Source organism: Anomaloglossus baeobatrachus, chromosome 2 (genome assembly GCF_048569485.1).
Source record: "Anomaloglossus baeobatrachus isolate aAnoBae1 chromosome 2, aAnoBae1.hap1, whole genome shotgun sequence".
NCBI lineage: Eukaryota > Metazoa > Chordata > Amphibia > Anura > Aromobatidae > Anomaloglossus > Anomaloglossus baeobatrachus.
Window position 1 is genome coordinate 3,079,501 of NC_134354.1, and position 27,048 is coordinate 3,106,548.

The 27,048-nt window shown below is 48.7% G+C and overlaps 1 protein-coding gene across 1 annotated transcript in view; it reads right to left on the reverse strand.

The window, feature by feature from the left end:
- Positions 1-27,048, reverse strand: part of CASQ2 (calsequestrin 2) — a 215,673-nt gene that overhangs the window by 47,787 nt on the left and 140,838 nt on the right. The window contains exon 9 of the mRNA XM_075334827.1: positions 7,238-7,338. Coding sequence (XP_075190942.1) covers positions 7,238-7,338 — 101 coding nt within the window. The remainder of the gene's footprint in view (positions 1-7,237; positions 7,339-27,048) is intronic.

A 27,048-nucleotide genomic window follows, 5' to 3' on the forward strand; every position in this document is an offset into this window, starting at 1 on the left:
GGAGACAGAGGAGTCTGGAGGAGACAGAGGAGTCTGAAGGAGACAGAGGAGTCTGAAGGAGACAGAGGAGTCTGGAGGAGACAGAGGATTCTGGAGGAGACAGAGGAGTATGGAGGAGACAGAGACGTCTGGAGGAGACACAGGAGTCTGAAGGAGACAGTGAAGTCTGGAGGAGACAGAGGAGTCTGGAGGAGACAGAGAAGTCTGGAGGAGACAGAGGAGTCTGGAGGAGACAGAGGAGTCTGGAGGAGACAGAGGAGTCTGAAGGAAACAGAGGACTCTGGAGGAGACAGAAAAGTCTGGAAGAGACAGATGAGTCTGGAGGAGACAGAGAAGTCTGGAGGAGACAGAGAAGTCTGGATGAGACAGATTAGTCTGGAGGAGAAAGAGCAGTCTGGAGGAGGAGATTGAGGAGTCTGGAGGAGACAGAGGAGTCTGAAGGAGACAGAAGTCTGGAGGAGACAGAGGAGTCTGAAGGAGACAGAGGAGTCTGTAGGAGACAGAGGAGTCTGGAGAAGACAGAGGAGTCTGGAGGAGACAGAGGACTCTGGAGGAGACAGATGAGTCTGGAGGAGACAGAGGAGTCTGGAGGAGACACATGAGTCTGAAGGAGACAGAGGAGTCTGGAGGAGACAGAGGAGTCTGGAGGAGACAGATTAGTCTGGAGGAGAAAGAGGAGTCTGGAGGAGACACAGGAGTCTGGAGGAGACACATGAGTCTGAAGGAGACAGAGGAGTCTGGAGGAGACAGAGGAGTCTGGAGGAGACACAGGAGTCTGGAGAAGACAGAAGATTCTGGAGGAGACAGAGGAGTATGGAGGAGACAGAGGAGTCTGGAGAAGACAGAGGACTCTGGAGGAGACAGAGGAGTCTGGAGGAGACAGAGAAGTCTGGAGGAGACAGAGGAGTCTGGAGGAGACAGAGGAGTCTGGAGGAGACAGAAGTCTGGAGGAGACAGAGGACTCTGGAGGAGACAGAGAAGTCTGGAGGAGAAAGAGGAGTCTGGAGGAGGAGACAGAGGAGTCTGAAGGAGACAGTGGAGTCTGGAGGAGACAGTGGAGTCTGGAGGAGACAGAAGAGTCTGGAGGAGACAGAGAAGTCTGGAGGAGACAGAGAAGTCTGGAGGAGACAGAGGAGTCTGGAGGAGACAGAGGAGTCTGGAGGAGACAGAGGAGTCTGGAGGAGACAGAAGTCTGGAGGAGACAGAGGACTCTGGAGGAGACAGAGAAGTCTGGAGGAGACAGATGAGTCTGGAGGAGACAGAGGAGTCTGGAGGAGACAGATGAGTCTGGAGGATACAGAGAAGTCTGGATGAGACAGATTAGTCTGGAGAAGAAAGAGGAGTCTGGAGAAGGAGATTGAGGAGTCTGGAGGAGACAGAGGAGTCTGGAGGAGACAGAGGAGTCTGAAGGAGACAGAGGAGTCTGGAGGAGACAGAGGAGTCTGAAGGAGACAGAGAACTCTGGAGGAGACAGAGAAGTCTGAAGGAGACAGAGGAGTATGGAGGAGACAGAAGTCTGGAGGAGACAGAAGTCTGGAGGAGACAGAGGAGTCTGAAGGAGACAGAGGAGTCTGAAGGAGACAGAGGAGTCTGGAGGAGACAGAAGTCTGGAGGAGACAGAAGTCTGGAGGAGACAGAGGAGTCTGAAGGAGACAGAGGAGTCTGGAGGAGACAGAGGAGTCTGGAGGAGACAGTGGAATCTGAAGGAGACAGAGGAATCTGAAGGAGACAGAGGACTCTGGAAGAGACAGAGAAGTCTGGAGGAGACAGATGAGTCTGGAGGGGACAGATTAGTCTGGAGGAGAAAGAGGAGTCTGGAGGAGGAGATTGAGGAGTCTGGAGGAGACAGATGAGTTATAGAATCATAGAATGGTAGTTGGAAGGGACCTTAAGGGGCACTTTGCACGCTGCGACATCGCAGGCTGATGCTGCGATGCCGAGCGCGATAGTCCCCGCCCCCGTCGCAGTGGCGATATCCTTGCTTTTGCGCTCGTTAATCGTATCATCGAGCCTTTACACACTACGATGTCGCATGCGATGCCGGAAGTGCGTCATTTTCAATTTGACCCCACCGACATCGCACCTGCGATGTCGTAGTGTGCAAAGTACCCCTAAGGGTCATCGTGCCCAACTCCCTGCGAGTGCAGGCTTTCCTAAATCATCCCAGCTATATGTTTATCCAGTTTCCGCTTGAAGATTTGCATTGATGGAGATCTCACCACCTCCCGTGGCTGCCTGTTCCACTCCCTGACTGCCCTCACTGCCTCCTGTGGCTGCCTGTTCCACTCCCTGACTGCCCTCACTGTCAGAAAGTTTTTCCTAATGTCTAATCTGAATCTCCTTCCTTTAAGTTTCATGCCATTGCTTCTTGTTTTTCCTTGTGCTAATGAGAATAGGGTCATTCACTCTACACTGTGACCTTTCAGATATTTGTAGACCACTATTAAGTCTCCTCTCAGCCTTCTCTTTTTCAAACTAAGCATCCCTAGTTCTTTTAGCCGGTCTTCATGTGCATGGTTTGCAGACCTTCTACCATCTTGGTTGCTCTTCTCTGGACTTGCTCCAATATATCGATATCTTTGTTGAATTGTGGGCCCAGAACTGTACCCAGTATTCCAGGTGGGGTCTGACCAGGGCAGAGTATAGGAGAATAATGACCTCTCCATCTAGAGTCAATGCTTGTCTTGATACATCCCAGAATGTTGTTGGCTTTTTAGCTGCAGCTCCGCATTGTTGGCTCATGTTAAATCTGGGATCCACTCTTATGCCCCGGTCCTTTTCCCTGGTGCTATCACCTCGTTCTATTCCTGTCATGCTATATCTGCTTTTTACATTGCTTTTACCCAGGTGTAGGACTTTGCATTTGTCCTTGTTAAAAACCATTCTGTTCTCCTCGGCCCATTGTTCAGTGTCTAGATCCTTCTGAATCCGCTCTTTCCTCTCGAGGGTTGGCTACTCCTCCTATCTTAGTATCATCTGCAAATTTCAGAGATCACAGAGGAGTCTGGAAAAGACAGAGGAGTCTGGAGGAGAAATAGGAGTCTGGAGGAGGAGACAGAGGAGTCTGAAGGAGACAGAGAACTCTGGAAATCAGGAAAGTGAGGTGGGGATGCAGGAGTCTGGAAAGGACAGAAGAGTTCGGAGGTGCCTTCGTGAGTGTTAGGCTATGTGCGCACTAGAAATGTGAAGTTTCTCAAGAAAATTTCTTGAGAAACTTCTGGGAGTGAAAGATTTCCGGACCTCCGGAAAACATCCGCACCAAATCCGCATGCGGATTTGCCGCGGATTAGCCACGGAATAGCCGCGAAATTGCCGCGATTTTCCCGCGGGTGGTTCCCTGCGGATTTTTGCAGGCTGTACTGCCGAAATCCGCAGGGTACCTGCGGAAATAATGGACATGTTCATTTTCTCAAGAAATTTTCTCGAGAAATTCTTCTCAAGGAAATTTCTTGAGAAAAATCCGCACAAGTGCGCACAGCTAATTTTTTTTTTCATAGAAATTGCTGGTAAATGTCTGCACAAAGATTGCAGACATTTCTCAAGAAATTTCCGCGGCAAATCCGCGGGTAAATCCGCGGGTAAAAAGGTCTAGTGCGCACAGAGCCTTAATGGCATGAGGTCTGAGATGTACGAAGAGCTGAAGGATTTTACGTCCTTCTTCTGAGGATTTTTCCTGGAGGAGCCTCCCTCCCACAGCAAAGTGTGAAGAAACCCAGAGTGACAGTGAGGTCTGAGATGTACGAGGATCTGAAGGATATTACGTCCTTCATCTATGTATTGTTCCTGCAGGAGCCTCCCACCCACAGCCAATTGTGAAGAAACCCAGAGTGACAGTGAGGTCTGAGATGTACGAGGATCTGAAGGATATTACGTCCTTCATCTATGTATTGTTCCTGCAGGAGCCTCCCACCCACAGCCAATTGTGAAGAAACCCAGAGTGACAGTGAGGTCTGAGATGTACGAGGATCTGAAGGATATTACGTCCTTCATCTATGGATTGTTCCTGCAGGAGCCTCCCACCCACAGCCAAGTGTGAAGAAACCCTGAGTGACAGTGAGGTCTGAGATGTACGAGGATCTGAAGGATATTACGTCCTTCATCTATGGATTGTTCCTGCAGGAGCCTCCCACCTACAGCCAAGTGTGAAGAAACCCTGAGTGACAGTGAGGTCTGAGATGTACGAAGATCTGAAGGATATTACGTCCTTCATCTATGCATTGTTCCTGCAGGAGCCTCCCACCCACAGCCAAGTGTGAAGAAACCCTGAGTGACAGTGAGGTCTGAGATGTACGAGGATCTGAAGGATATTACGTCCTTCATCTGAGGATTGTTCCTGCAGGAGCCTCCCACCCACAGCCAAGTGTGAAGAAACCCTGAGTGACAGTGAGGTCTGAGATGTACGAGGATCTGAAGGATATTACGTCTTTCATGTATGGATTGTTCCTGCAGGAGCCTCCCACCCACAGCCAAGTGTGAAGAAACCCTGAGTGACAGTGAGGTCTGAGATGTACGAGGATCTGAAGGATATTACGTCCTTCATCTATGGATTGTTCCTGCAGGAGCCTCCCACCCACAGCCAAGTGTGAAGAAACCCTGAGTGACAGTGAGGTCTGAGATGTACGAAGATCTGAAGGATATTACGTCCTTCATCTATGCATTGTTCCTGCAGGAGCCTCCCACCCACAGCCAAGTGTGAAGAAACCCTGAGTGACAGTGAGGTCTGAGATGTACGAGGATCTGAAGGATATTACGTCCTTGTCTGAGCATTGTTCCTGCAGGAGCCTCCCACCCACAGCCAAGTGTGAAGAAACTCTGAGTGACAGTGAGGTCTGAGATGTACGAGGATCTGAAGGATATTACGTCCTTCATCTATGCATTGTTCCTGCAGGAGCCTCCCACCCACAGCCAAGTGTGAAGAAACCCTGAGTGACAGTGAGGTCTGAGATGTACGAGGATCTGAAGGATATTACGTCCTTCATCTGAGCATTGTTCCTGCAGGAGCCTCCCACCCACAGCCAAGTGTGAAGAAACCCTTAGTGACAGTGAGGTCTGAGATGTACGAGGATCTGAAGGATATTACGTACTTCATCTGAGGATTGTTCCTGCAGGAGCCTCCCACCCACAGCCAAGTGTGGAGAAACCCTGAGTGACAGTGAGGTCTGAGATGTACGAGGATCTGAAGGATATTACGTCCTTGTCTGAGCATTGTTCCTGCAGGAGCCTCCCACCCACAGCCAAGTGTGAAGAAACCCTGAGTGACAGTGAGGTCTGAGATGTACGAGGATCTGAAGGATATTACGTCCTTCATCTGAGCATTGTTCCTGCAGGAGCCTCCCACCCACAGCCAAGTGTGAAGAAACCCTGAGTGACAGTGAGGTCTGAGATGTACGAGGATCTGAAGGATATTACGTCCTTCATCTGAGCATTGTTCCTGCAGGAGCCTCCCACCCACAGCCAAGTGTGAAGAAACCCTTAGTGACAGTGAGGTCTGAGATGTACGAGGATCTGAAGGATATTACGTACTTCATCTGAGGATTGTTCCTGCAGGAGCCTCCCACCCACAGCCAAGTGTGGAGAAACCCTGAGTGACAGTGAGGTCTGAAATGTACGAGGATCTGAAGGATATTACGTCCTTGTCTGAGCATTGTTCCTGCAGGAGCCTCCCACCCACAGCCAAGTGTGAAGAAACCCTGAGTGACAGTGAGGTCTGAGATGTACGAGGATCTGAAGGATATTACGTCCTTCATCTGAGCATTGTTCCTGCAGGAGCCTCCCACCCACAGCCAAGTGTGAAGAAACCCTGAGTGACAGTGAGGTCTGAGATGTACGAGGATCTGAAGGATATTACGTCCTTCATCTGAGGATTGTTCCTGCAGGAGCCTCCCACCCACAGCCAAGTGTGGAGAAACCCTGAGTGACAGTGAGGTCTGAGATGTACGAGGATCTGAAGGATATTACGTCCTTGTCTGAGCATTGTTCCTGCAGGAGCCTCCCACCCACAGCCAAGTGTGAAGAAACCCTGAGTGACAGTGAGGTCTGAGATGTACGAGGATCTGAAGGATATTACGTCCTTCATCTGAGCATTGTTCATGCAGGAGCCTCCCACCCACAGCCAAGTGTGAAGAAACCCTGAGTGACAGTGAGGTCTGAGATGTACGAGGATCTGAAGGATATTACGTCCTTCATCTGAGCATTGTTCCTGCAGGAGCCTCCCACCCACAGCCAAGTGTGAAGAAACCCTGAGTGACAGTGAGGTCTGAGATGTACGAGGATCTGAAGGATATTATGTCCTTCATCTATGCATTGTTCCTGCAGGAGCCTCCCACCCACAGCCAAGTGTGAAGAAACCCTGAGTGACAGTGAGGTCTGAGATGTACGAGGATCTGAAGGATATTACGTCTTTCATGTATGGATTGTTCCTGCAGGAGCCTCCCACCCACAGCCAAGTGTGAAGAAACCCTGAGTGACAGTGAGGTCTGAGATGTACGAGGATCTGAAGGATATTACGTCCTTCATCTGAGGATTGTTCCTGCAGGAGCCTCCCACCCACAGCCAAGTGTGAAGAAACCCTGAGTGACAGTGAGGTCTTAGATGTACTAGGATCTGAAGGATATTACGTCCTTGTCTGAGCATTGTTCCTGCAGGAGCCTCCCACCCACAGCCAAGTGTGAAGAAACCCTGAGTGACAGTGAGGTCTGAGATGTACGAGGATCTGAAGGATATTACGTCCTTCATCTATGCATTGTTCCTGCAGGAGCCTCCCACCCACAGCCAAGTGTGAAGAAACCCTGAGTGACAGTGAGGTCTGAGATGTACGAGGATCTGAAGGATATTACGTCCTTCATCTGAGCATTGTTCCTGCAGGAGCCTCCCACCCACAGCCAAGTGTGAAGAAACCCTAAGTGACAGTGAGGTCTGAGATGTACGAGGATCTGAAGGATATTACGTCCTTGTCTGAGCATTGTTCCTGCAGGAGCCTCCCACCCACAGCCAAGTGTGAAGAAACCCTGAGTGACAGTGAGGTCTGAGATGTACGAGGATCTGAAGGATATTACGTCCTTCATCTGAGCATTGTTCCTGCAGGAGCCTCCCACCCACAGCCAAGTGTGAAGAAACCCTGAGTGACAGTGAGGTCTGAGATGTACGAGGATCTGAAGGATATTACGTCCTTCATCTGAGCATTGTTCCTACAGGAGCCTCCCACCCACAGCCTAGTCACACAATTAGGTAACGTCACCAGAGGGAAATCATCTGGATCGATCCACACGATGCTCAGATCTGGATTCTCAGTGTTCTCTCGGGCAACTTCCTTCAGGATCTGGAGAAATTCAAAACCATCTGATGTCGAGGAGCAGCGAAGAGACACCGGAGAAAGAAGCAGAAGAGAAAAGCATCACTCACCATCAGTATCATAATCACCCCATCCATCACCCCCACCATCATTACCTCCTTCATCACCCCCATCATCACCCCCATCATCAACCCCATCATCACCCCATTATCACCCCAATGATCACCCCATCATCAACCCCATCACAACATAATCATTACCCCATCATGAGCCCCATAATCAGCTTCATCATCAGCCCCATCATCACCCTCCTCATCAGCCTCATCATCAACCCCCATCACCAACCCCATCATCACCCCATTATCACCCCATCATCAACCCCATCATCACCCCCATCATCAACCCCATCATCAACCCCAATCATCACCCCAATCATCTACCCATCATCAACCACATCATCAGCCCCATCATCACCCCATAATCACCCCACCATCAGCCCCATCATCACCCCATCATCACCCTCCTCATCAGCCCCATCATCAACCCCATCATCACCCCATTATCACCCCATCATCAACCCCATCATCAACCCCATCATCACCCCAATCATCTACCCATCATCAACCACATCATCAGCCCCATTATCACCCCATAATCACCCCCCCATCAGCCCCATCATCACCCCATCATCACCCTCCTCATCAGCCCCATCATCAATCCCCATCATCAACCCCATCATCACCCCCATCATCAACCCCATCATCAACCCCAATCATCACCCCAATCATCTACCCATCATCAACCACATCATCAGCCCCATCATCACCCCATAATCACCCCCCCATCAGCCCCATCATCACCCCATCATCACCCTCCTCATCAGCCCCCATCATCAACCCCATCATCACCCCATTATCACCCCATCATCAACCCCATCATCACCCCATCATCAACCCCATCATCAACCCCAATCATCACCCCAATCATCTACCCATCATCAACCACATCATCAGCCCCATCATCACCCCATAATCACCCCACCATCAGCCCCATCATCACCCCATCATCACCCCATAATCACCCCACCATCAGCCCCATCATCACCCCATAATCACCCCACCATCAGCCCCATCATCACCCCATCATCACCCCATCATCACCCCCATCATCAACCCCATCATCACCCCATCATCAACCCCATCATCACCCCATCATCACCCCATCATCAACCACATCATCAGCCCCATCATCACCCCATAATCACCCCACCATCAGCCCCATCATCACCCCATCATCACCCCATAATCACCCCACCATCAGTCCCATCATCACCCCATCATCACCCCCATCATCACCCCATTATCACCCCATCATCAACCCCATCATCACCCCATCATCACCCCCATCATCACCCCCATCATCACCCCCATCATCTACCTATCATCTCCCCATCATCAACCCCACCCTCAACCCTATCATCACCTGCATCATCATTCCCATCATCAACAATATCATTGCCCCATAATCAGCTCCATCATCAGCCCCATCATCACCCTCCTCATCAGCCCCATCATCAACCCCCATCATCAACCCCATTATCAGCCCCCATCATCAACCCCCTCATCAACCCCATTATCAGCCCCATCGTCATCATCACCATCATCAGCCCCATCATCAACCCCATTATCAGCCCCATCATCAGCCCCATCATCAGCCCCATCATCAGCCCCATCATCAACCTCATTATCAGCCCCATCATCATCACCATCAGCCCCATCATCAACCTCATTATCAGCCCCATCATCATCACCATCAGCCCCATCATCAACCACATCATCAGCCCCATCACCACCCCCATCATCAACCACATCACCCTCATCATCACCCCCATCATCACCCCCATCACCACCCCATCATCAGCCCCATCATCAGTCCATCATCATGCTAATTACGTTAAATCTCACTAAGAGGAACCATATTTACCATAACAACTACAATAACCTTCATCTTCATTATCACTCCCATCATCCTCTACCAGCTATATAATACTTGTGATAGTAAACACAGCAGGTGAAATAAGTATTCAACACGTTACCAATTTTTTAAGTAAATATATTTCTAGAGGTGCTATTGACATGAATTTCTCACCAGATGTCAGTAACAACCCATCTAATCCGAGCAGGCAAAGAAATCAAACCATACATGGCTATAAATAAAGTGATGTGTAATAATGAGAAATGTCAGAGGGAGAAATTATTGAACACATTAAGAAAGAAAGGAGGAAAAAGCCCTGGAAAATCCTGACACCACCTGAAGTCTACCAGTAATTAGAAAGACGTCTGTTGTGAATGTCACCCAATTGGGTTCTGGGGTGGAGTGTGGCCAGAAATGGTAATGAAGCTGAGTCTGAATCTGTGACTCAAACAGGTGTTGGAATTAATTAGGAATCCAGGAAGTCCTATTACAGATCAGCCTAGTGAATTTAAGAGAGCAGTTTCTGCCTGGCGGCCGCCGGTGATAGATGTTTCCTGCTGCTTCTGAAGATGGCTGGGAGTTTTCCCTTCAGTTTCTCCCATTTCTTCTGTGCCTGAATCTACTCGAGATTAGTTTACTGTTTCTTTGCTTAATTGTTGGAATAGCACTTAAGAGTGTTTCTGCTTATTCCATTTGGATCTCTGTTTTGTTTCTTGTATGTGAGGAACTGTCGCTCTGCTTTTGTGAGCAGGGAAGTTCCTCCAGCAAAAATGGGAGCTTGCGCTCTGTTCATGTTTGGATTATTTGCACTTTAGAATATTATTTGTTCTGTGATTTTGTTTCTTCCCATTATATCTGCAATTCACTTTAAAGTGTCTGGCACAAGAGTACCTGATATAGTGTGGTCTCAGTATTTTTTATTATCAGGAGATTGGTATTTTTTCAGGGTTTTTTCCTGCCCACAATCAGTTTTCTGTCCTGTCCTGTTGTAGCTAGTAAGTCGGGCCTCACCTTTGCTAATCTATATTTTCTATCTGTGTATTGTGTTTTCTTACATCACTGTTGTTGCATGTTGGGAGCTTGCTATTTATTTGGGGACTGCTCTGAGGCAAGAATTCCTCATTTCTATCTTTGAGGTGTAGCAAGTTTCTCCGGCAGTAACGAAGTGTCTAGGTGTGTTAGGAACATCCCACTGCTACTTCTAGTGTTGTCCGATAGATAGAGGATTGCGGTCAGCTCAGTTTCCAACTACTCTTGTGGTTTTGTTTTTTCCTGATTAATTTTTTGTGATCATCCACAGTTGCCAGTTCAAAACAAATGTCCTGCCACTGAGCGAAAAATAATATCAGCTGATCCAACTGATAGTCTACAAGAAACATCAAATGATTGGTAAAACCACTGAGGTGTCTCAAGATCTTTTCAACCTTATTATTCTAAAACATAGTGATGACATTGGTTACAGAACAATTTCTAAACTATTGAAAGTTCCAGTGAGGTCTGTTGGAGCCATAGTCCGGAAGAGGAAAGAGCATAATTTCATCATAAACATGACCAGGTGCTCCCCGCAACAAATAACACATCCTGGAGAGTGCTGTGGGAGATGAAATCCGCGAGACCGCTGTAAGAGATGAAATCCTGTAGAGCGCTATAGGAGAAGAAATCCTGGAGAGTGCCAAGAGAAGAAATCCTGGAGAGTGCTATGGGAGAAGAAATCCTGGAGAACGCTATAGGAGAGGAAATTCTGGAGAGTGCTATAGGAGAAGAAATCCTGGAGAGTGCTATAGGAGAAGAAATCCTGGAGAGTGCTATAAGAGAAGAAATCCTGGAGAGTGCTATAGGAGAAGAAATCCTGGAGAGTGCTATAGGAGAAGAAATCCTGGAGAGTGCTATAAGAGAAGAAATCCTGGAGAGTGCTATGGGAGAAGAAATCCTGGAGAACGCTATAGGAGAGGAAATCCTGGAGAGCGCTATAGGAGAAGAAATACTGGAGAACACTATAGGAGAGGAAATACTGGATAGCGCTACAGGAGAAGAAATCCTGGAGAACGCTATAGGAGAGGAAATCCTGGAGAGCGCTCTAGGAGAAGAAATCCTGGAGAGCGCTATAGGAGAAGAAATCCTGGAGAATGCTATAGGAGATGAAATCCTGGAGAGCGCTATAGGAGATGAAATCCTGGAGAGTGCTATGGGAGAAGAAATCCTGGAGAGTGCTATGGGAGAAGAAATCCTGGAGAACGCTATAGGAGAGGAAATACTGGATAGCGCTACAGGAGAAGAAATCCAGGAGAGTGCTATAAGAGAAGAAATCCTGGAGAACGCTATAGGAGAGGAAATCCTGGAGAGTGCTATAGGAGAAGAAATCCTAGAGAGCGCTATAAGACAAGAAATCCTGAAGAGCGCTATAGGAGAAGAAATACTGGAGAACACTATAGGAGAGGAAATACTGGATAGCGCTACAGGAGAAGAAATCCTGGAGAGCGCTATAGGAGATGAAATACTGGAGTACACTATAGGAGATGAAATCCTGGAGAGCGCTATAGGAGAAGAAATCCTGGAGAGCGCTGTAGGAGATGAATCCTGGAGAGCGCTATAGGAGAAGAAATACTGGAGAACACTATAGGAGAAGAAATCCTGGAGAGCGCTGTAAGAGAAGAAATCCTGGAGAGCGCTATAGGAGATGAAATACTGGAGAGCGCTATAGGAGAAGAAATCCTGGAGAGTGCTATAGGAGAAGAAATCCTGGAGAGCGCTATAGGAGAAGAAATCCTGGAGAGCGCTATAGGAGATGAAATACTGGAGAGCGCTGTAAGAGAAGAAATCCTGGAGAGCGCTATAGGAGATGAAATACTGGAGAACGCTATAGGAGATGAAATACTGGAGAGCGCTATAGGAGAAGAAATCCTGGAGAGCGCTATAGGAGATGAAATCCTGGAGAGCGCTGTATGAGATGAAATCCTGGAGAGCGCTGTATGAGATGAAATTCTGGAGAGCGCTATAGGAGATGAAATACTGGAGAGCGCTATAGGAGAAGAAATCCTGGAGAGCGCTATAGGAGAAGAAATCCTGGAGAGCGCTATAGGAGAAGAAATCCTGGAGAGCGCTATAGGAGATGAAATACTGGAGAGCGCTGTAAGAGAAGAAATCCTGGAGAGCGCTATAGGAGATGAAATACTGGAGAACGCTATAGGAGATGAAATACTGGAGAGCGCTATAGGAGAAGAAATCCTGGAGAGCGCTATAGGAGATGAAATCCTGGAGAGCGCTGTATGAGATGAAATTCTGGAGAGCGCTATAGGAGATGAAATACTGGAGAGCGCTATAGGAGAAGAAATCCTGGAGAGCGCTATAGGAGAAGAAATCCTGGAGAGCGCTATAGGAGAAGAAATCCTGGAGAGCGCTATAGGAGAAGAAATCCTGGAGAGCGCTATAAGAGAAGAAATCCTGGAGAGCGCTAAAGGAGATGAAATCCTGGAGAGCGCTAAAGGAGATGAAATCCTGGAGAGCGCTAAAGGAGATGAAATCCTGGAGAGCGCTATAGGAGATGAAATCTTGGAGAGCGCTATAGGAGAAGAAATCCTGGAGAGCGCTATAGGAGAAGAAATCCTGGAGAGCGCTATAGAAGATGAAATCCTGGAGAGCGCTATAGGAGAAGAAATCCTGGAGAGCGCTATAAGAGAAGAAATCCTGGAGAGCGCTAAAGGAGATGAAATCCTGGAGAGCGCTAAAGGAGATGAAATCCTGGAGAGCGCTATAGGAGATGAAATCTTGGAGAGCGCTATAGGAGAAGAAATCCTGGAGAGCGCTATAGGAGAAGAAATCCTGGAGAGCGCTATAGAAGATGAAATCCTGGAGAGCGCTATAGGAGAAGAAATCCTGGAGAGTGCTAAAGGAGATGAAATCCTGGAGAACACTATAGGAGAAGAAATCCTGGAGAGTGCTATGGGAGATGAAATCCTGGAGAGCGCTATAGGAGATGAAATCCTGGAGAGTGCTATAGGAGAAGAAATCCTGGAGAGTGCTAAAGGAGATGAAATCCTGGAGAGTGCTATAGGACATGAAATCCTGGAGAGCGCTATAGGAGATGAAATCCTGGAGAGTGCTGTAGGAGATGAAATCCTGGAGAGTGCTAAAGGAGATGAAATCCTGGAGAGTGCTATAGGAGATGAAATCCTGGAGAGTGCTATAGGAGATGAAATCCTGGAGAGTGCTATAGGAGATGAAATCCTGGAGAGTGCTATAGGAGAAGAAATCCTGGAGAGCGCTATAGGAGAAGAAATCCTGGAGAGCGCTATAGGAGATGAAATCCTGGAGAGCGCTATAGGAGAAGAAATCCTGGAGAGTGCTATAGGAGATGAAATCCTGGAGAGTGCTATAGGAGATGAAATCCTGGAGAGTGCTATAGGAGATGAAATCCTGGAGAGTGCTATAGGAGAAGAAATCCTGGAGAGCGCTATAGGAGAAGAAATCCTGGAGAGCGCTATAGGAGATGAAATCCTGGAGAGTGCTATAGGAGATGAAATTCTGGAGAGTGCTATAGGAGATGAAATCCTGGAGAGTGCTATAGGAGATGAAATCCTGGAGAATGCTATAGGAGATGAAATCCTGGAGAGTGCTAAAGGAGATGAAATCCTGGAGAGTTCTAAAGGAGATGAAATCCTGGAGAGTGCTATAGGAGATGAAATCCTGGAGAGTGCTAAAGGAGATGAAATCCTGGAGAGCGCTATAGGAGAAGAAATCCTGGAGAGCGCTATAGGAGATGAAATCCTGGAGAGCGCTATAGGAGATGAAATCCTGGAGAACGCTATAGGAGATGAAATCCTGGAGAACGCTATAGGAGATGAAATCCTGGAGAACGCTATAGGAGATGAAATCCTGGAGAGCGCTATAGGAGAAGAAATCCTGGAGAGTGCTATAGGAGAAGAAATCCTGGAGAGCGCTATAGGAGATGAAATCCTGGAGAGTGCTATAGGAGATGAAATCCTGGAGAGTGCTAAAGGAGATGAAATCCTGGAGAGTGCTAAAGGAGATGAAATCCTGGAGAGTGCTATAGGAGATGAAATCCTGGAGAGTGCTAAAGGAGATGAAATCCTGGAGAGTGCTATAGGAGAAGAAATCCTGGAGAGCGCTATAGGAGATGAAATCCTGGAGAGCGCTATAGGAGATGAAATCCTGGAGAACGCTATAGGAGATGAAATCCTGGAGAACGCTATAGGAGATGAAATCCTGGAGAACGCTATAGGAGATGAAATCCTGGAGAGCGCTATAGGAGAAGAAATCCTGGAGAGTGCTATAGGAGAAGAAATCCTGGAGAGCGCTATAGGAGATGAAATCCTGGAGAGTGCTATAGGAGATGAAATCCTGGAGAGTGCTAAAGGAGATGAAATCCTGGAGAGTGCTATAGGAGATGAAATCCTGGAGAGTGCTAAAGGAGATGAAATCCTGGAGAGCGCTATAGGAGAAGAAATCCTGGAGAGCGCTATAGGAGATGAAATCCTGGAGAGCGCTATAGGAGAAGAAATCCTGGAGAACGCTATAGGAGATGAAATCCTGGAGAGCGCTATAGGAGATGAAATCCTGGAGAACGCTATAGGAGATGAAATCCTGGAGAACGCTATAGGAGATGAAATCCTGGAGAACGCTATAGGAGATGAAATCCTGGAGAGCGCTATAAGAGAAGAAATCCTGGAGAGCGCTATAGGAGATGAAATCCTGGAGAGCGCTATAGGAGATGAAATCCTGGAGAGTGCTATAGGAGAAGAAATCCTGGAGAGCGCTATAGGAGATGAAATCCTGGAGAGCGCTATAGGAGATGAAATCCTGGAGAACGCTATAGGAGATGAAATCCTGGAGAGCGCTATAGGAGAAGAAATCCTGGAGAGTGCTATAGGAGAAGAAATCCTGGAGAGCGCTATAGGAGATGAAATCCTGGAGAGTGCTATAGGAGATGAAATCCTGGAGAGCGCTATAGGAGATGAAATCCTGGAGAGCGCTATAGGAGAAGAAATCCTGGAGAGCGCTATAGGAGATGAAATCCTGGAGAGCGCTATAGGAGATGAAATCCTGGAGAGCACTATAGGAGATGAAATCCTGGAGAATGCTATAGGAGATGAAATCCTGGAGAGCGCTATAGGAGATGAAATCCTGGAGAATGCTATAGGAGATGAAATCCTGGAGAATGCTATAGGAGATGAAATCCTGGAGAGCGCTATAGGAGATGAAATCCTGGAGAGTGCTATAGGAGAAGAAATCCTGGAGAGCGCTATAGGAGATGAAATCCTGGAGAGTGCTATAGGAGATGAAATCCTGGAGAGTGCTATAGGAGATGAAATCCTGGAGAGTGCTAAAGGAGATGAAATCCTGGAGAGTGCTATAGGAGATGAAATCCTGGAGAGTGCTATAGGAGATGAAATCCTGGAGAGCGCTATAGGAGATGAAATCCTGGAGAGCGCTATAAGAGAAGAAATCCTGGAGAGCGCTATAGGAGATGAAATCCTGGAGAGCGCTATAGGAGATGAAATCCTGGAGAATGCTATAGGAGATGAAATCCTGGAGAATGCTATAGGAGATGAAATCCTGGAGAGCGCTATAGGAGATGAAATCCTGGAGAGTGCTATAGGAGAAGAAATCCTGGAGAGCGCTATAGGAGATGAAATCCTGGAGAGTGCTATAGGAGATGAAATCCTGGAGAGTGCTATAGGAGATGAAATCCTGGAGAATGCTATAGGAGATGAAATCCAACTGAGCGTTAGTGGAGATAAAATCCTCAATGATGAAAAGGAGTACCGCACTGAGGGGTGTGACATCCTGGCAGAAAAAGAAGAGAAATCTGACAAGGAAAATGGTGGACTCCAAAGAATCCAAGGCTGAGGAGTCCGAGAAAACCTCTGAAGATCCAGAGAACCCAGAGGAAATTGAAGGTGAGATTGCAGAAACTCATGGAAAAACTAAAGCTGCAGAAGTGGAAAAAGCCTCTGAGGTAGTAAAGGATGGACCAAAGGTTTCATTAGGAGCTGAGAGCTGCGGACAAGACCAAGGCTGAAGACATAGGATATGACCGGGCTCGAAACAGTGTGGGAAACCCAAGGTCAAAGGCAATGAGAATCCCAAAGTGTCTGAGGAGGTGGAAAAATCTGAAGAGAATGTAACTCAAGAGGTGGCGCCTTTGATAAGAAAAGAAGATGGATGTGGAAGACCCAAGGAACGTTCCGATGGACATAAAGATAAAGGAATCTGTCCGGTCTTTAAGTGCATGGCGGAGGTGGCCACAGACTTGAGAGAAGCCGGTGCCAGAAAAAGGCAATGCTGTCCCTGCTGCTGCAATGCTGTCCCTGCTGCTGCAATGCTGTCCTTGCTGCTGCAATGCTGTCCTTGCTGCTGCAATGCTCTCCCTACTGCAATGCTGTCCTTGCTGCTGCAATGCTGTCCTTGCTGCTGCAAAGCTGTCCCTGCTGCAATGCTGTCCTTGCTGCTGCAATGCTGTCCCTGCTGCTGCAATGCTGTCCCTGCTGCAATGCTGTCCCTGCTGCTGCAATGCTGTCCCTGCTGCTGCAATGCTGTCCTTGCTGCTGCAATGCTGTCCTTGCTGCTGCAAAGCTGTCCCTGCTGCAATGCTGTCCTTGCTGCTGCAATGCTGTCCCTGCTGCTGCAATGCTGTTCTTGCTGCTGCAATGCTGTCCCTGCTGCTGCAATGCTGTCCCTGCTGCTGCAATGCTGTCCTTGCTGCTGCAATGCTGTCCTTGCTGCTGCAATGCTGTCCTTGCTGCTGCAATGCTGTCAGTGGGTCCCGTGAGTATAATATCAATCATTACATTTCTTATGGGAGTTGTAACGTGTATTACGCCACGTGTGAATGTCCCAAGATCTATGTGGGACTTACATCACGCGAACGCCGGGTTAGAGTGAGGGAAGATGTGAGAGACAAGGTGGACGGTGACATTAGACACTATGAGCCCTAAGGGACTGAATGAAATTTTGAATGTTTCCTCTTTTCTATGATTCATCTCATCATATTTATGGTGGATGATTTCTATTGTTTTTGATGCTTTATATGTGTATATTCCACATTGGTTTTCCGTGTTTTGTGACTTTTGTGTTTGCTGTGTCCGGACAGTTCCCTTACCTTTGTCTTGGACCATCTATGCTGCTGTACAGTCGACGTTCTCGATGTTTTCTTCATTGCCAGATGAGCATCATGATGATTTTTATCTTGAAATTATATGTTACAAACTTATGGGAAGATACATCTGAATATCTACTTGGCGGCATATCTGCAGGATTCCAGCATTGGTGAATGTTATTTTATATGGATGCCTATTGTTATGTTATATGTTTATAACTGTTTTCTGTATTGTTTTTATATATAAATCATTGGTTGCTTCGATATCCATTGGTATTGGTATTTGTATTTGCACATGTTGTGTTTTGTACTGTATGTTTATGGTTACGGTATTTTTGTGTCTTTATACACCTATTTATGCTTTTTAAGTTCCCTTCCTGAACCTTGTATTGTACTCATCATGAATAAAGATTTTTGGCATATATGGTTGACCGATTAAAGCTCCTTTTTCTTTCTTGGTTGAAATTTATCCAACAGAAAATGTCTGGAAGGAACTAAAGCTCAGAGATCATAGAAGGAGCCGGGACCTGCAGGATAAGAGGAGTGTGTGTGTGCGGAAGAATGGGCCAAAATCCACCTGAGCAATGCAGGTGACTAGTGTCTCCATACAGGATGTGAGGAGTGTGTGCGGAAGAATGGGCCAAAATCCACCTGAGCAATGCAGGTGACTAGTGTCTCCATACAGGATGTGAGAAGTGTGTGCGGAAGAATGGGCCAAAATCCACCTGAGCAATGCAGGGACTAGTGTCTCCATACAGGATGTGAGGAGTGTGTGTGGAAGAATGGCCAAAATCCACCTGAGCAATGCAGGGACTAGTGTCTCCATACAGGATGTGAGGAGTGTGTGCGGAAGAATGGGCCAAAATCCACCTGAGCAATGCAGGCGACTAGTGTCTCCATACAGGATGTGAGGAGTGTGTGCAGAAGAATGGGCCAAAATCCACCTGAGCAATGCAGGGACTAGTGTCTCCATACAGGATGTGAGGAGTGTGTGCGGAAGAATGGGCCAAAATCCACCTGAGCAATGCAGGTGACTAGTGTCTCCATACAGGATGTGAGGAGTGTGTGCGGAAGAATGGGCCAAAATCCACCTGAGCAATGCAGGTGACTAGTGTCTCCATACAGGATGTGAGGAGTGTGTGCGGAAGAATGGGCCAAATCCACCTGAGCAATGCAGGGACTAGTGTCTCCATACAGGATGTGCGGAGTGTGTGCAGAAGAATGGCCAAAATCCACCTGAGCAATGCAGGGACTAGTGTCTCCATACAGGATGTGAGGAGTGTGTGCAGAAGAATGGACCAAAATCCACCTGAGCAATGCAGGGACTAGTGTCTCCATACAGGATGTGAGGAGTGTGTGCAGAAGAATGGACCAAAATCCACCTGAGCAATGCAGGGACTAGTGTCTCCATACAGGATGTGCGGAGTGTGTGCAGAAGAATGGCCAAAATCCACCTGAGCAATGCAGGTGACTAGTGTCTCCATACAGGATGTGAGGAGTGTGTGCGGAAGAATGGGCCAAATCCACCTGAGCAATGCAGGTGACTAGTGTCTCCATACAGGATGTGAGGAGTGTGTGCAGAAGAATGGGCCAAAATCCACCTGAGCAATGCAGGCGACTAGTGTCTCCATACAGGATGAGAGGAGTGTGTGTGGAAGAATGGGCCAAAATCCACCTGAGCAATGCAGGCGACTAGTGTCTCCATACAGGATGTGAGGAGTGTGTGTGTAAGAATGGGCCAAAATCCACCTGAGCAATGCAGGCGACTAGTGTCTCCATACAGGATGTGAGGAGTGTGTGCGGAAGAATGGGCCAAACTCCACCTGAGCAATGCAGGTGACTAGTGTCTCCATACAGGATGTGAGGAGTGTGTGCAGAAGAATGGGCCAAACTCCACCTGAGCAATGCAGGCGACTAGTGTCTCCATACAGGATGTGAGGAGTGTGTGCGGAAGAATGGACCAAAATCCACCTGAGCAATGCAGGCGACTAGTGTCTCCATACAGGATGTGAGGAGTGTGTGCAGAAGAATGGGCCAAAATCCACCTGAGCAATGCAGGGACTAGTGTCTCCATACAGGATGTGCGGAGTGTGTGCAGAAGAATGGCCAAAATCCACCTGAGCAATGCAGGCGACTAGTGTCTCCATACAGGATGTGAGGAGTGTGTGCGGAAGAATGGACCAAAATCCACCTGAGCAATGCAGGCGACTAGTGTCTCCATACAGGATGTGAGGAGTGTGTGCGGAAGAATGGACCAAAATCCACCTGAGCAATGCAGGCGACTAGTGACTCCATACAGGATGTGAGGAGTGTGTGCGGAAGAATGGAACAAAATCCACCTGAGCAATGCAGACGACTAGTGTCTCCATACAGGATGTGAGGAGTGTGTGCAGAAGAATGGGCCAAAATCCACCTGAGCAATGCAGGCGACTAGTGTCTCCATACAGGATGTGAGGAGTGTGTGCGGAAGAATGGGCCAAAATCCACCTGAGCAATGCAGGCGACTAGTGTCTCCATACAGGATGTGAGGAGTGTGTGCGGAAGAATGGGACAAATCCACCTGAGCAATGCAGGCGACTAGTGTCTCCATACAGGATGTGAGGAGTGTGTGCGGAAGAATGGGCCAAAATCCACCTGAGCAATGCAGGCGACTAGTGTCTCCATACAGGATGTGAGGAGTGTGTGCGGAAGAATGGGCCAAAATCCACCTGAGCAATGCAGGCGACTAGTGGCTCCATACAGGATGTGAGTAGTGTGTGCGAAAGAATGGGCCAAACTCCACCTGAGCAATGCAGGCGACAAGTGTCTCCATACAGGATGTGAGGAATGTGTGCGGAAGAATGGGCCAAAATCCACCTGAGCAATGCAGGTGACTAGTGTCTTCATACAGGATGTGAGGAGTGTGTGCGGAAGAATGGGCCAAAATCCACCTGAGCAATGCAGGTGACTAGTGTCTCCATACAGGATGTGAGGAGTGTGTGCGGAAGAATGGGCCAAAATCCACCTGAGCAATGCAGGCGACTAGTGTTTCCATACAGGATGTGAGGAGTGTGTGCGGAAGAATGGAACAAAATCCACCTGAGCAATGCAGGCGACTAGTGTCTCCATACAGGATGTGAGGAGTGTGTGCGGAAGAATGGACCAAAATCCACCTGAGCAATGCAGGCGACTAGTGTCTCCATACAGGATGTGAGGAGTGTGTGCAGAAGAATGGACCAAAATCCACCTGAGCAATGCAGGTGACTAGTGTCTCCATACAGGATGTGAGGAGTGTGTGCGGAAGAATGGACCAAAATCCACCTGAGCAATGCAGGCGACTAGTGTCTCCATACAGGATGTGAGGAGTGTGTGCGGAAGAATGGACCAAAATCCACCTGAGCAATGCAGGTGACTAGTGTCTCCATACAGGATGTGAGGAGTGTGTGCGGAAGAATGGACCAAAATCCACCTGAGCAATGCAGGTGACTAGTGTCTCCATACAGGATGTGAGGAGTGTGTGCGGAAGAATGGACCAAAATCCACCTGAGCAATGCAGGTGACTAGTGTCTCCATACAGGATGTGAGGAGTGTGTGCGGAAGAATGGACCAAAATCCACCAGAGCAATGCAGGGACTAGTGTCTCCATACAGGATGTGAGGAGTGTGTGCGGAAGAATGGCCCAAAATCCACCTGAGCAATGCAGGGACTAGTGTCTCCATACAGGATGTGAGGAGTGTGTGTGCGGAAGAATGGACCAAAATCCACCTGAGCAATGCAGGTGACTAGTGTCTCCATACAGGATGTGAGGAGTGTGTGCGAAAGAATGGGCCAAAATCCACCTGAGCAATGCAGGTGACTAGTGTCTCCATACAGGATGTGAGGAGTGTGTGCAGAAGAATGGCCAAAATCCACCTGAGCAATGCAGGTAACTAGTGTCTCCATACAGGATGTGAGGAGTGTGTGCGGAAGAATGGGCCAAACTCCACCTGAGCAATGCAGGTGACCAATGTCTCCATACAGGATGTGGGGACTGTGTGCGGAAGAATGGGCCAAAATCCACCTGAGCAATGCAGGTGACTAGTGTCTCCATACAGGATGTGAGGAGTGTGTGAGAAAGAATGGGCCAAAATCCACCTGAGCAATGCAGGTGACTAGTGTCTCCATACAGGATGTGAGGAGTGTGTGCGGAAGAATGGACCAAAATCCACCTGAGCAATGCAGGTGACTAGTGTCTCCATACAGGATGTGAGGAATGTGCGGAAGAATGGGCCAAAATCCACCTGAGCAATGCAGGGACTAGTGTCTCCATACAGGATGTGAGGAGTGTGTGCGGAAGAATGGGCCAAAATCCACCTGAGCAATGCAGGTGACTAGTGTCTCCATACAGGATGTGAGAAGTGTGTGCGGAAGAATGGGCCAAAATCCACCTGAGCAATGCAGGGACTAGTGTCTCCATACAGGATGTGAGGAGTGTGTGTGGAAGAATGGCCAAAATCCACCTGAGCAATGCAGGGACTAGTGTCTCCATACAGGATGTGAGGAGTGTGTGCGGAAGAATGGGCCAAAATCCACCTGAGCAATGCAGGCGACTAGTGTCTCCATACAGGATGTGAGGAGTGTGTGCAGAAGAATGGGCCAAAATCCACCTGAGCAATGCAGGGACTAGTGTCTCCATACAGGATGTGAGGAGTGTGTGCGGAAGAATGGGCCAAAATCCACCTGAGCAATGCAGGTGACTAGTGTCTCCATACAGGATGTGAGGAGTGTGTGCGGAAGAATGGGCCAAAATCCACCTGAGCAATGCAGGTGACTAGTGTCTCCATACAGGATGTGAGGAGTGTGTGCGGAAGAATGGGCCAAATCCACCTGAGCAATGCAGGGACTAGTGTCTCCATACAGGATGTGCGGAGTGTGTGCAGAAGAATGGCCAAAATCCACCTGAGCAATGCAGGGACTAGTGTCTCCATACAGGATGTGAGGAGTGTGTGCAGAAGAATGGACCAAAATCCACCTGAGCAATGCAGGGACTAGTGTCTCCATACAGGATGTGAGGAGTGTGTGCAGAAGAATGGACCAAAATCCACCTGAGCAATGCAGGGACTAGTGTCTCCATACAGGATGTGCGGAGTGTGTGCAGAAGAATGGCCAAAATCCACCTGAGCAATGCAGGTGACTAGTGTCTCCATACAGGATGTGAGGAGTGTGTGCGGAAGAATGGGCCAAATCCACCTGAGCAATGCAGGTGACTAGTGTCTCCATACAGGATGTGAGGAGTGTGTGCAGAAGAATGGGCCAAAATCCACCTGAGCAATGCAGGCGACTAGTGTCTCCATACAGGATGAGAGGAGTGTGTGTGGAAGAATGGGCCAAAATCCACCTGAGCAATGCAGGCGACTAGTGTCTCCATACAGGATGTGAGGAGTGTGTGTGTAAGAATGGGCCAAAATCCACCTGAGCAATGCAGGCGACTAGTGTCTCCATACAGGATGTGAGGAGTGTGTGCGGAAGAATGGGCCAAACTCCACCTGAGCAATGCAGGTGACTAGTGTCTCCATACAGGATGTGAGGAGTGTGTGCAGAAGAATGGGCCAAACTCCACCTGAGCAATGCAGGCGACTAGTGTCTCCATACAGGATGTGAGGAGTGTGTGCGGAAGAATGGACCAAAATCCACCTGAGCAATGCAGGCGACTAGTGTCTCCATACAGGATGTGAGGAGTGTGTGCAGAAGAATGGGCCAAAATCCACCTGAGCAATGCAGGGACTAGTGTCTCCATACAGGATGTGCGGAGTGTGTGCAGAAGAATGGCCAAAATCCACCTGAGCAATGCAGGCGACTAGTGTCTCCATACAGGATGTGAGGAGTGTGTGCGGAAGAATGGACCAAAATCCACCTGAGCAATGCAGGTGACTAGTGTCTCCATACAGGATGTGAGGAGTGTGTGCGGAAGAATGGACCAAAATCCACCTGAGCAATGCAGGCGACTAGTGACTCCATACAGGATGTGAGGAGTGTGTGCGGAAGAATGGAACAAAATCCACCTGAGCAATGCAGACGACTAGTGTCTCCATACAGGATGTGAGGAGTGTGTGCAGAAGAATGGGCCAAAATCCACCTGAGCAATGCAGGCGACTAGTGTCTCCATACAGGATGTGAGGAGTGTGTGCGGAAGAATGGGCCAAAATCCACCTGAGCAATGCAGGCGACTAGTGTCTCCATACAGGATGTGAGGAGTGTGTGCGGAAGAATGGGACAAATCCACCTGAGCAATGCAGGCGACTAGTGTCTCCATACAGGATGTGAGGAGTGTGTGCGGAAGAATGGGCCAAAATCCACCTGAGCAATGCAGGCGACTAGTGTCTCCATACAGGATGTGAGGAGTGTGTGCGGAAGAATGGGCCAAAATCCACCTGAGCAATGCAGGCGACTAGTGGCTCCATACAGGATGTGAGTAGTGTGTGCGAAAGAATGGGCCAAACTCCACCTGAGCAATGCAGGCGACTAGTGTCTCCATACAGGATGTGAGGAATGTGTGCGGAAGAATGGGCCAAAATCCACCTGAGCAATGCAGGTGACTAGTGTCTTCATACAGGATGTGAGGAGTGTGTGCGGAAGAATGGGCCAAAATCCACCTGAGCAATGCAGGTGACTAGTGTCTCCATACAGGATGTGAGGAGTGTGTGCGGAAGAATGGGCCAAAATCCACCTGAGCAATGCAGGCGACTAGTGTTTCCATACAGGATGTGAGGAGTGTGTGCGGAAGAATGGAACAAAATCCACCTGAGCAATGCAGGCGACTAGTGTCTCCATACAGGATGTGAGGAGTGTGTGCGGAAGAATGGACCAAAATCCACCTGAGCAATGCAGGCGACTAGTGTCTCCATACAGGATGTGAGGAGTGTGTGCAGAAGAATGGACCAAAATCCACCTGAGCAATGCAGGTGACTAGTGTCTCCATACAGGATGTGAGGAGTGTGTGCGGAAGAATGGACCAAAATCCACCTGAGCAATGCAGGCGACTAGTGTCTCCATACAGGATGTGAGGAGTGTGTGCAGAAGAATGGACCAAAATCCACCTGAGCAATGCAGGTGACTAGTGTCTCCATACAGGATGTGAGGAGTGTGTGCGGAAGAATGGACCAAAATCCACCTGAGCAATGCAGGTGACTAGTGTCTCCATACAGGATGTGAGGAGTGTGTGCGGAAGAATGGACCAAAATCCACCAGAGCAATGCAGGGACTAGTGTCTCCATACAGGATGTGAGGAGTGTGTGCGGAAGAATGGCCCAAAATCCACCTGAGCAATGCAGGGACTAGTGTCTCCATACAGGATGTGAGGAGTGTGTGTGCGGAAGAATGGACCAAAATCCACCTGAGCAATGCAGGTGACTAGTGTCTCCATACAGGATGTGAGGAGTGTGTGCGGAAGAATGGGCCAAAATCCACCTGAGCAATGCAGGCGACTAATGTCTCCATACAGGATGTGAGGAGTGTGTGCAGAAGAATGGACCAAATCCACCTGAGCAATGCAGGTGACTAGTGTCTCCATACAGGATGTGAGGAGTGTGTGCGAAAGAATGGGCCAAAATCCACCTGAGCAATGCAGGGACTAGTGTCTCCATACAGGATGTGAGGAGTGTGTGCGGAAGAATGGCCAAAATCCACCTGAGCAATGCAGGTAACTAGTGTCTCCATACAGGATGTGAGGAGTGTGTGCAGAAGAATGGCCAAAATCCACCTGAGCAATGCAGGTAACTAGTGTCTCCATACAGGATGTGAGGAGTGTGTGCGGAAGAATGGGCCAAACTCCACCTGAGCAATGCAGGTGACCAGTGTCTCCATACAGGATGTGGGGACTGTGTGCGGAAGAATGGGCCAAAATCCACCTGAGCAATGCAGGTGACTAGTGTCTCCATACAGGATGTGAGGAGTGTGTGAGAAAGAATGGGCCAAAATCCACCTGAGCAATGCAGGTGACTAGTGTCTCCATACAGGATGTGAGGAGTGTGTGCGGAAGAATGGACCAAAATCCACCTGAGCAATGCAGGTGACTAGTGTCTCCATACAGGATGTGAGGAATGTGCGGAAGAATGGGCCAAAATCCACCTGAGCAATGCAGGCGACTAGTGTCTCCATACAGGATGTGAGGAGTGTGTGTGCGGAAGAATGGACCAAAATCCACCTGAGCAATGCAGGTGACTAGTGTCTCCATACAGGATGTGAGGAGTGTGTGCGGAAGAATGGGCCAAAATCCACCTGAGCAATGCAGGTGACTAGTGTCTCCATACAGGATGTGAGGAGTGTGTGCAGAAGAATGGACCAAAATCCACCTGAGCAATGCAGGTGACTAGTGTCTCCATACAGGATGTGAGGAGTGTGTGCGGAAGAATGGACCAAAATCCACCTGAGCAATGCAGGTGACTAGTGTCTCCATACAGGATGTGAGGAGTGTGTGCGGAAGAATGGGCCAAAATCCACATGAGCAATGCAGGTGACTAGTGTCTCCATACAGGATGTGAGGAGTGTGTGCAGAAGAATGGGCCAAAATCCACCTGAGCAATGCAGGCGACTAGTGTCTCCATACAGGATGTAAGGAGTGTGCGCAGAAGAATGGACCAAAATCCACCTGAGCAAAGCAGGTGACTAGTGTCTCCATACAGGATGTGAGGAGTGTGTGCGGAAGAATGGGCCAAAATCCACCTGAGCAATGCAGGTGACAAGTGTCTCCATACAGGATGTGAGGAGTGTGTGAGGAAGAATGGGCCAAAATCCACCTGAGCAATGCAGGTGACAAGTGTCTCCATACAGGATGTGAGGAGTGTGTGCGGAAGAATGGGCCAAAATCCACCTAAGCAATGCAGGCGACTAGTGTCTCCATACAGGATGTGAGGAGTGTGTGCGGAAGAATGGACCAAAATCCACCTGAGCAATGCAGGCGACTAGTGTCTCCATACAGGATGTGAGGAGTGTGTGCAGAAGAATGGACCAAAATCCACCTGAGCAATGCAGGTGACTAGTGTCTCCATACAGGATGTGAGGAGTGTGTGCGGAAGAATGGACCAAAATCCACCTGAGCAATGCAGGCGACTAGTGTCTCCATACAGGATGTGAGGAGTGTGTGCAGAAGAATGGACCAAAATCCACCTGAGCAATGCAGGTGACTAGTGTCTCCATACAGGATGTGAGGAGTGTGTGCGGAAGAATGGACCAAAATCCACCTGAGCAATGCAGGTGACTAGTGTCTCCATACAGGATGTGAGGAGTGTGTGCGGAAGAATGGACCAAAATCCACCAGAGCAATGCAGGGACTAGTGTCTCCATACAGGATGTGAGGAGTGTGTGCGGAAGAATGGCCCAAAATCCACCTGAGCAATGCAGGGACTAGTGTCTCCATACAGGATGTGAGGAGTGTGTGTGCGGAAGAATGGACCAAAATCCACCTGAGCAATGCAGGGACTAGTGTCTCCATACAGGATGTGAGGAGTGTGTGCGGAAGAATGGACCAAAATCCACCTGAGCAATGCAGGCGACTAGTGTCTCCATACAGGATGTGAGGAGTGTGTGCGGAAGAATGGGACAAATCCACCTGAGCAATGCAGGCGACTAGTGTCTCCATACAGGATGTGAGGAGTGTGTGCGAAAGAATGGGCCAAAATCCACCTGAGCAATGCAGGCGACTAATGTCTCC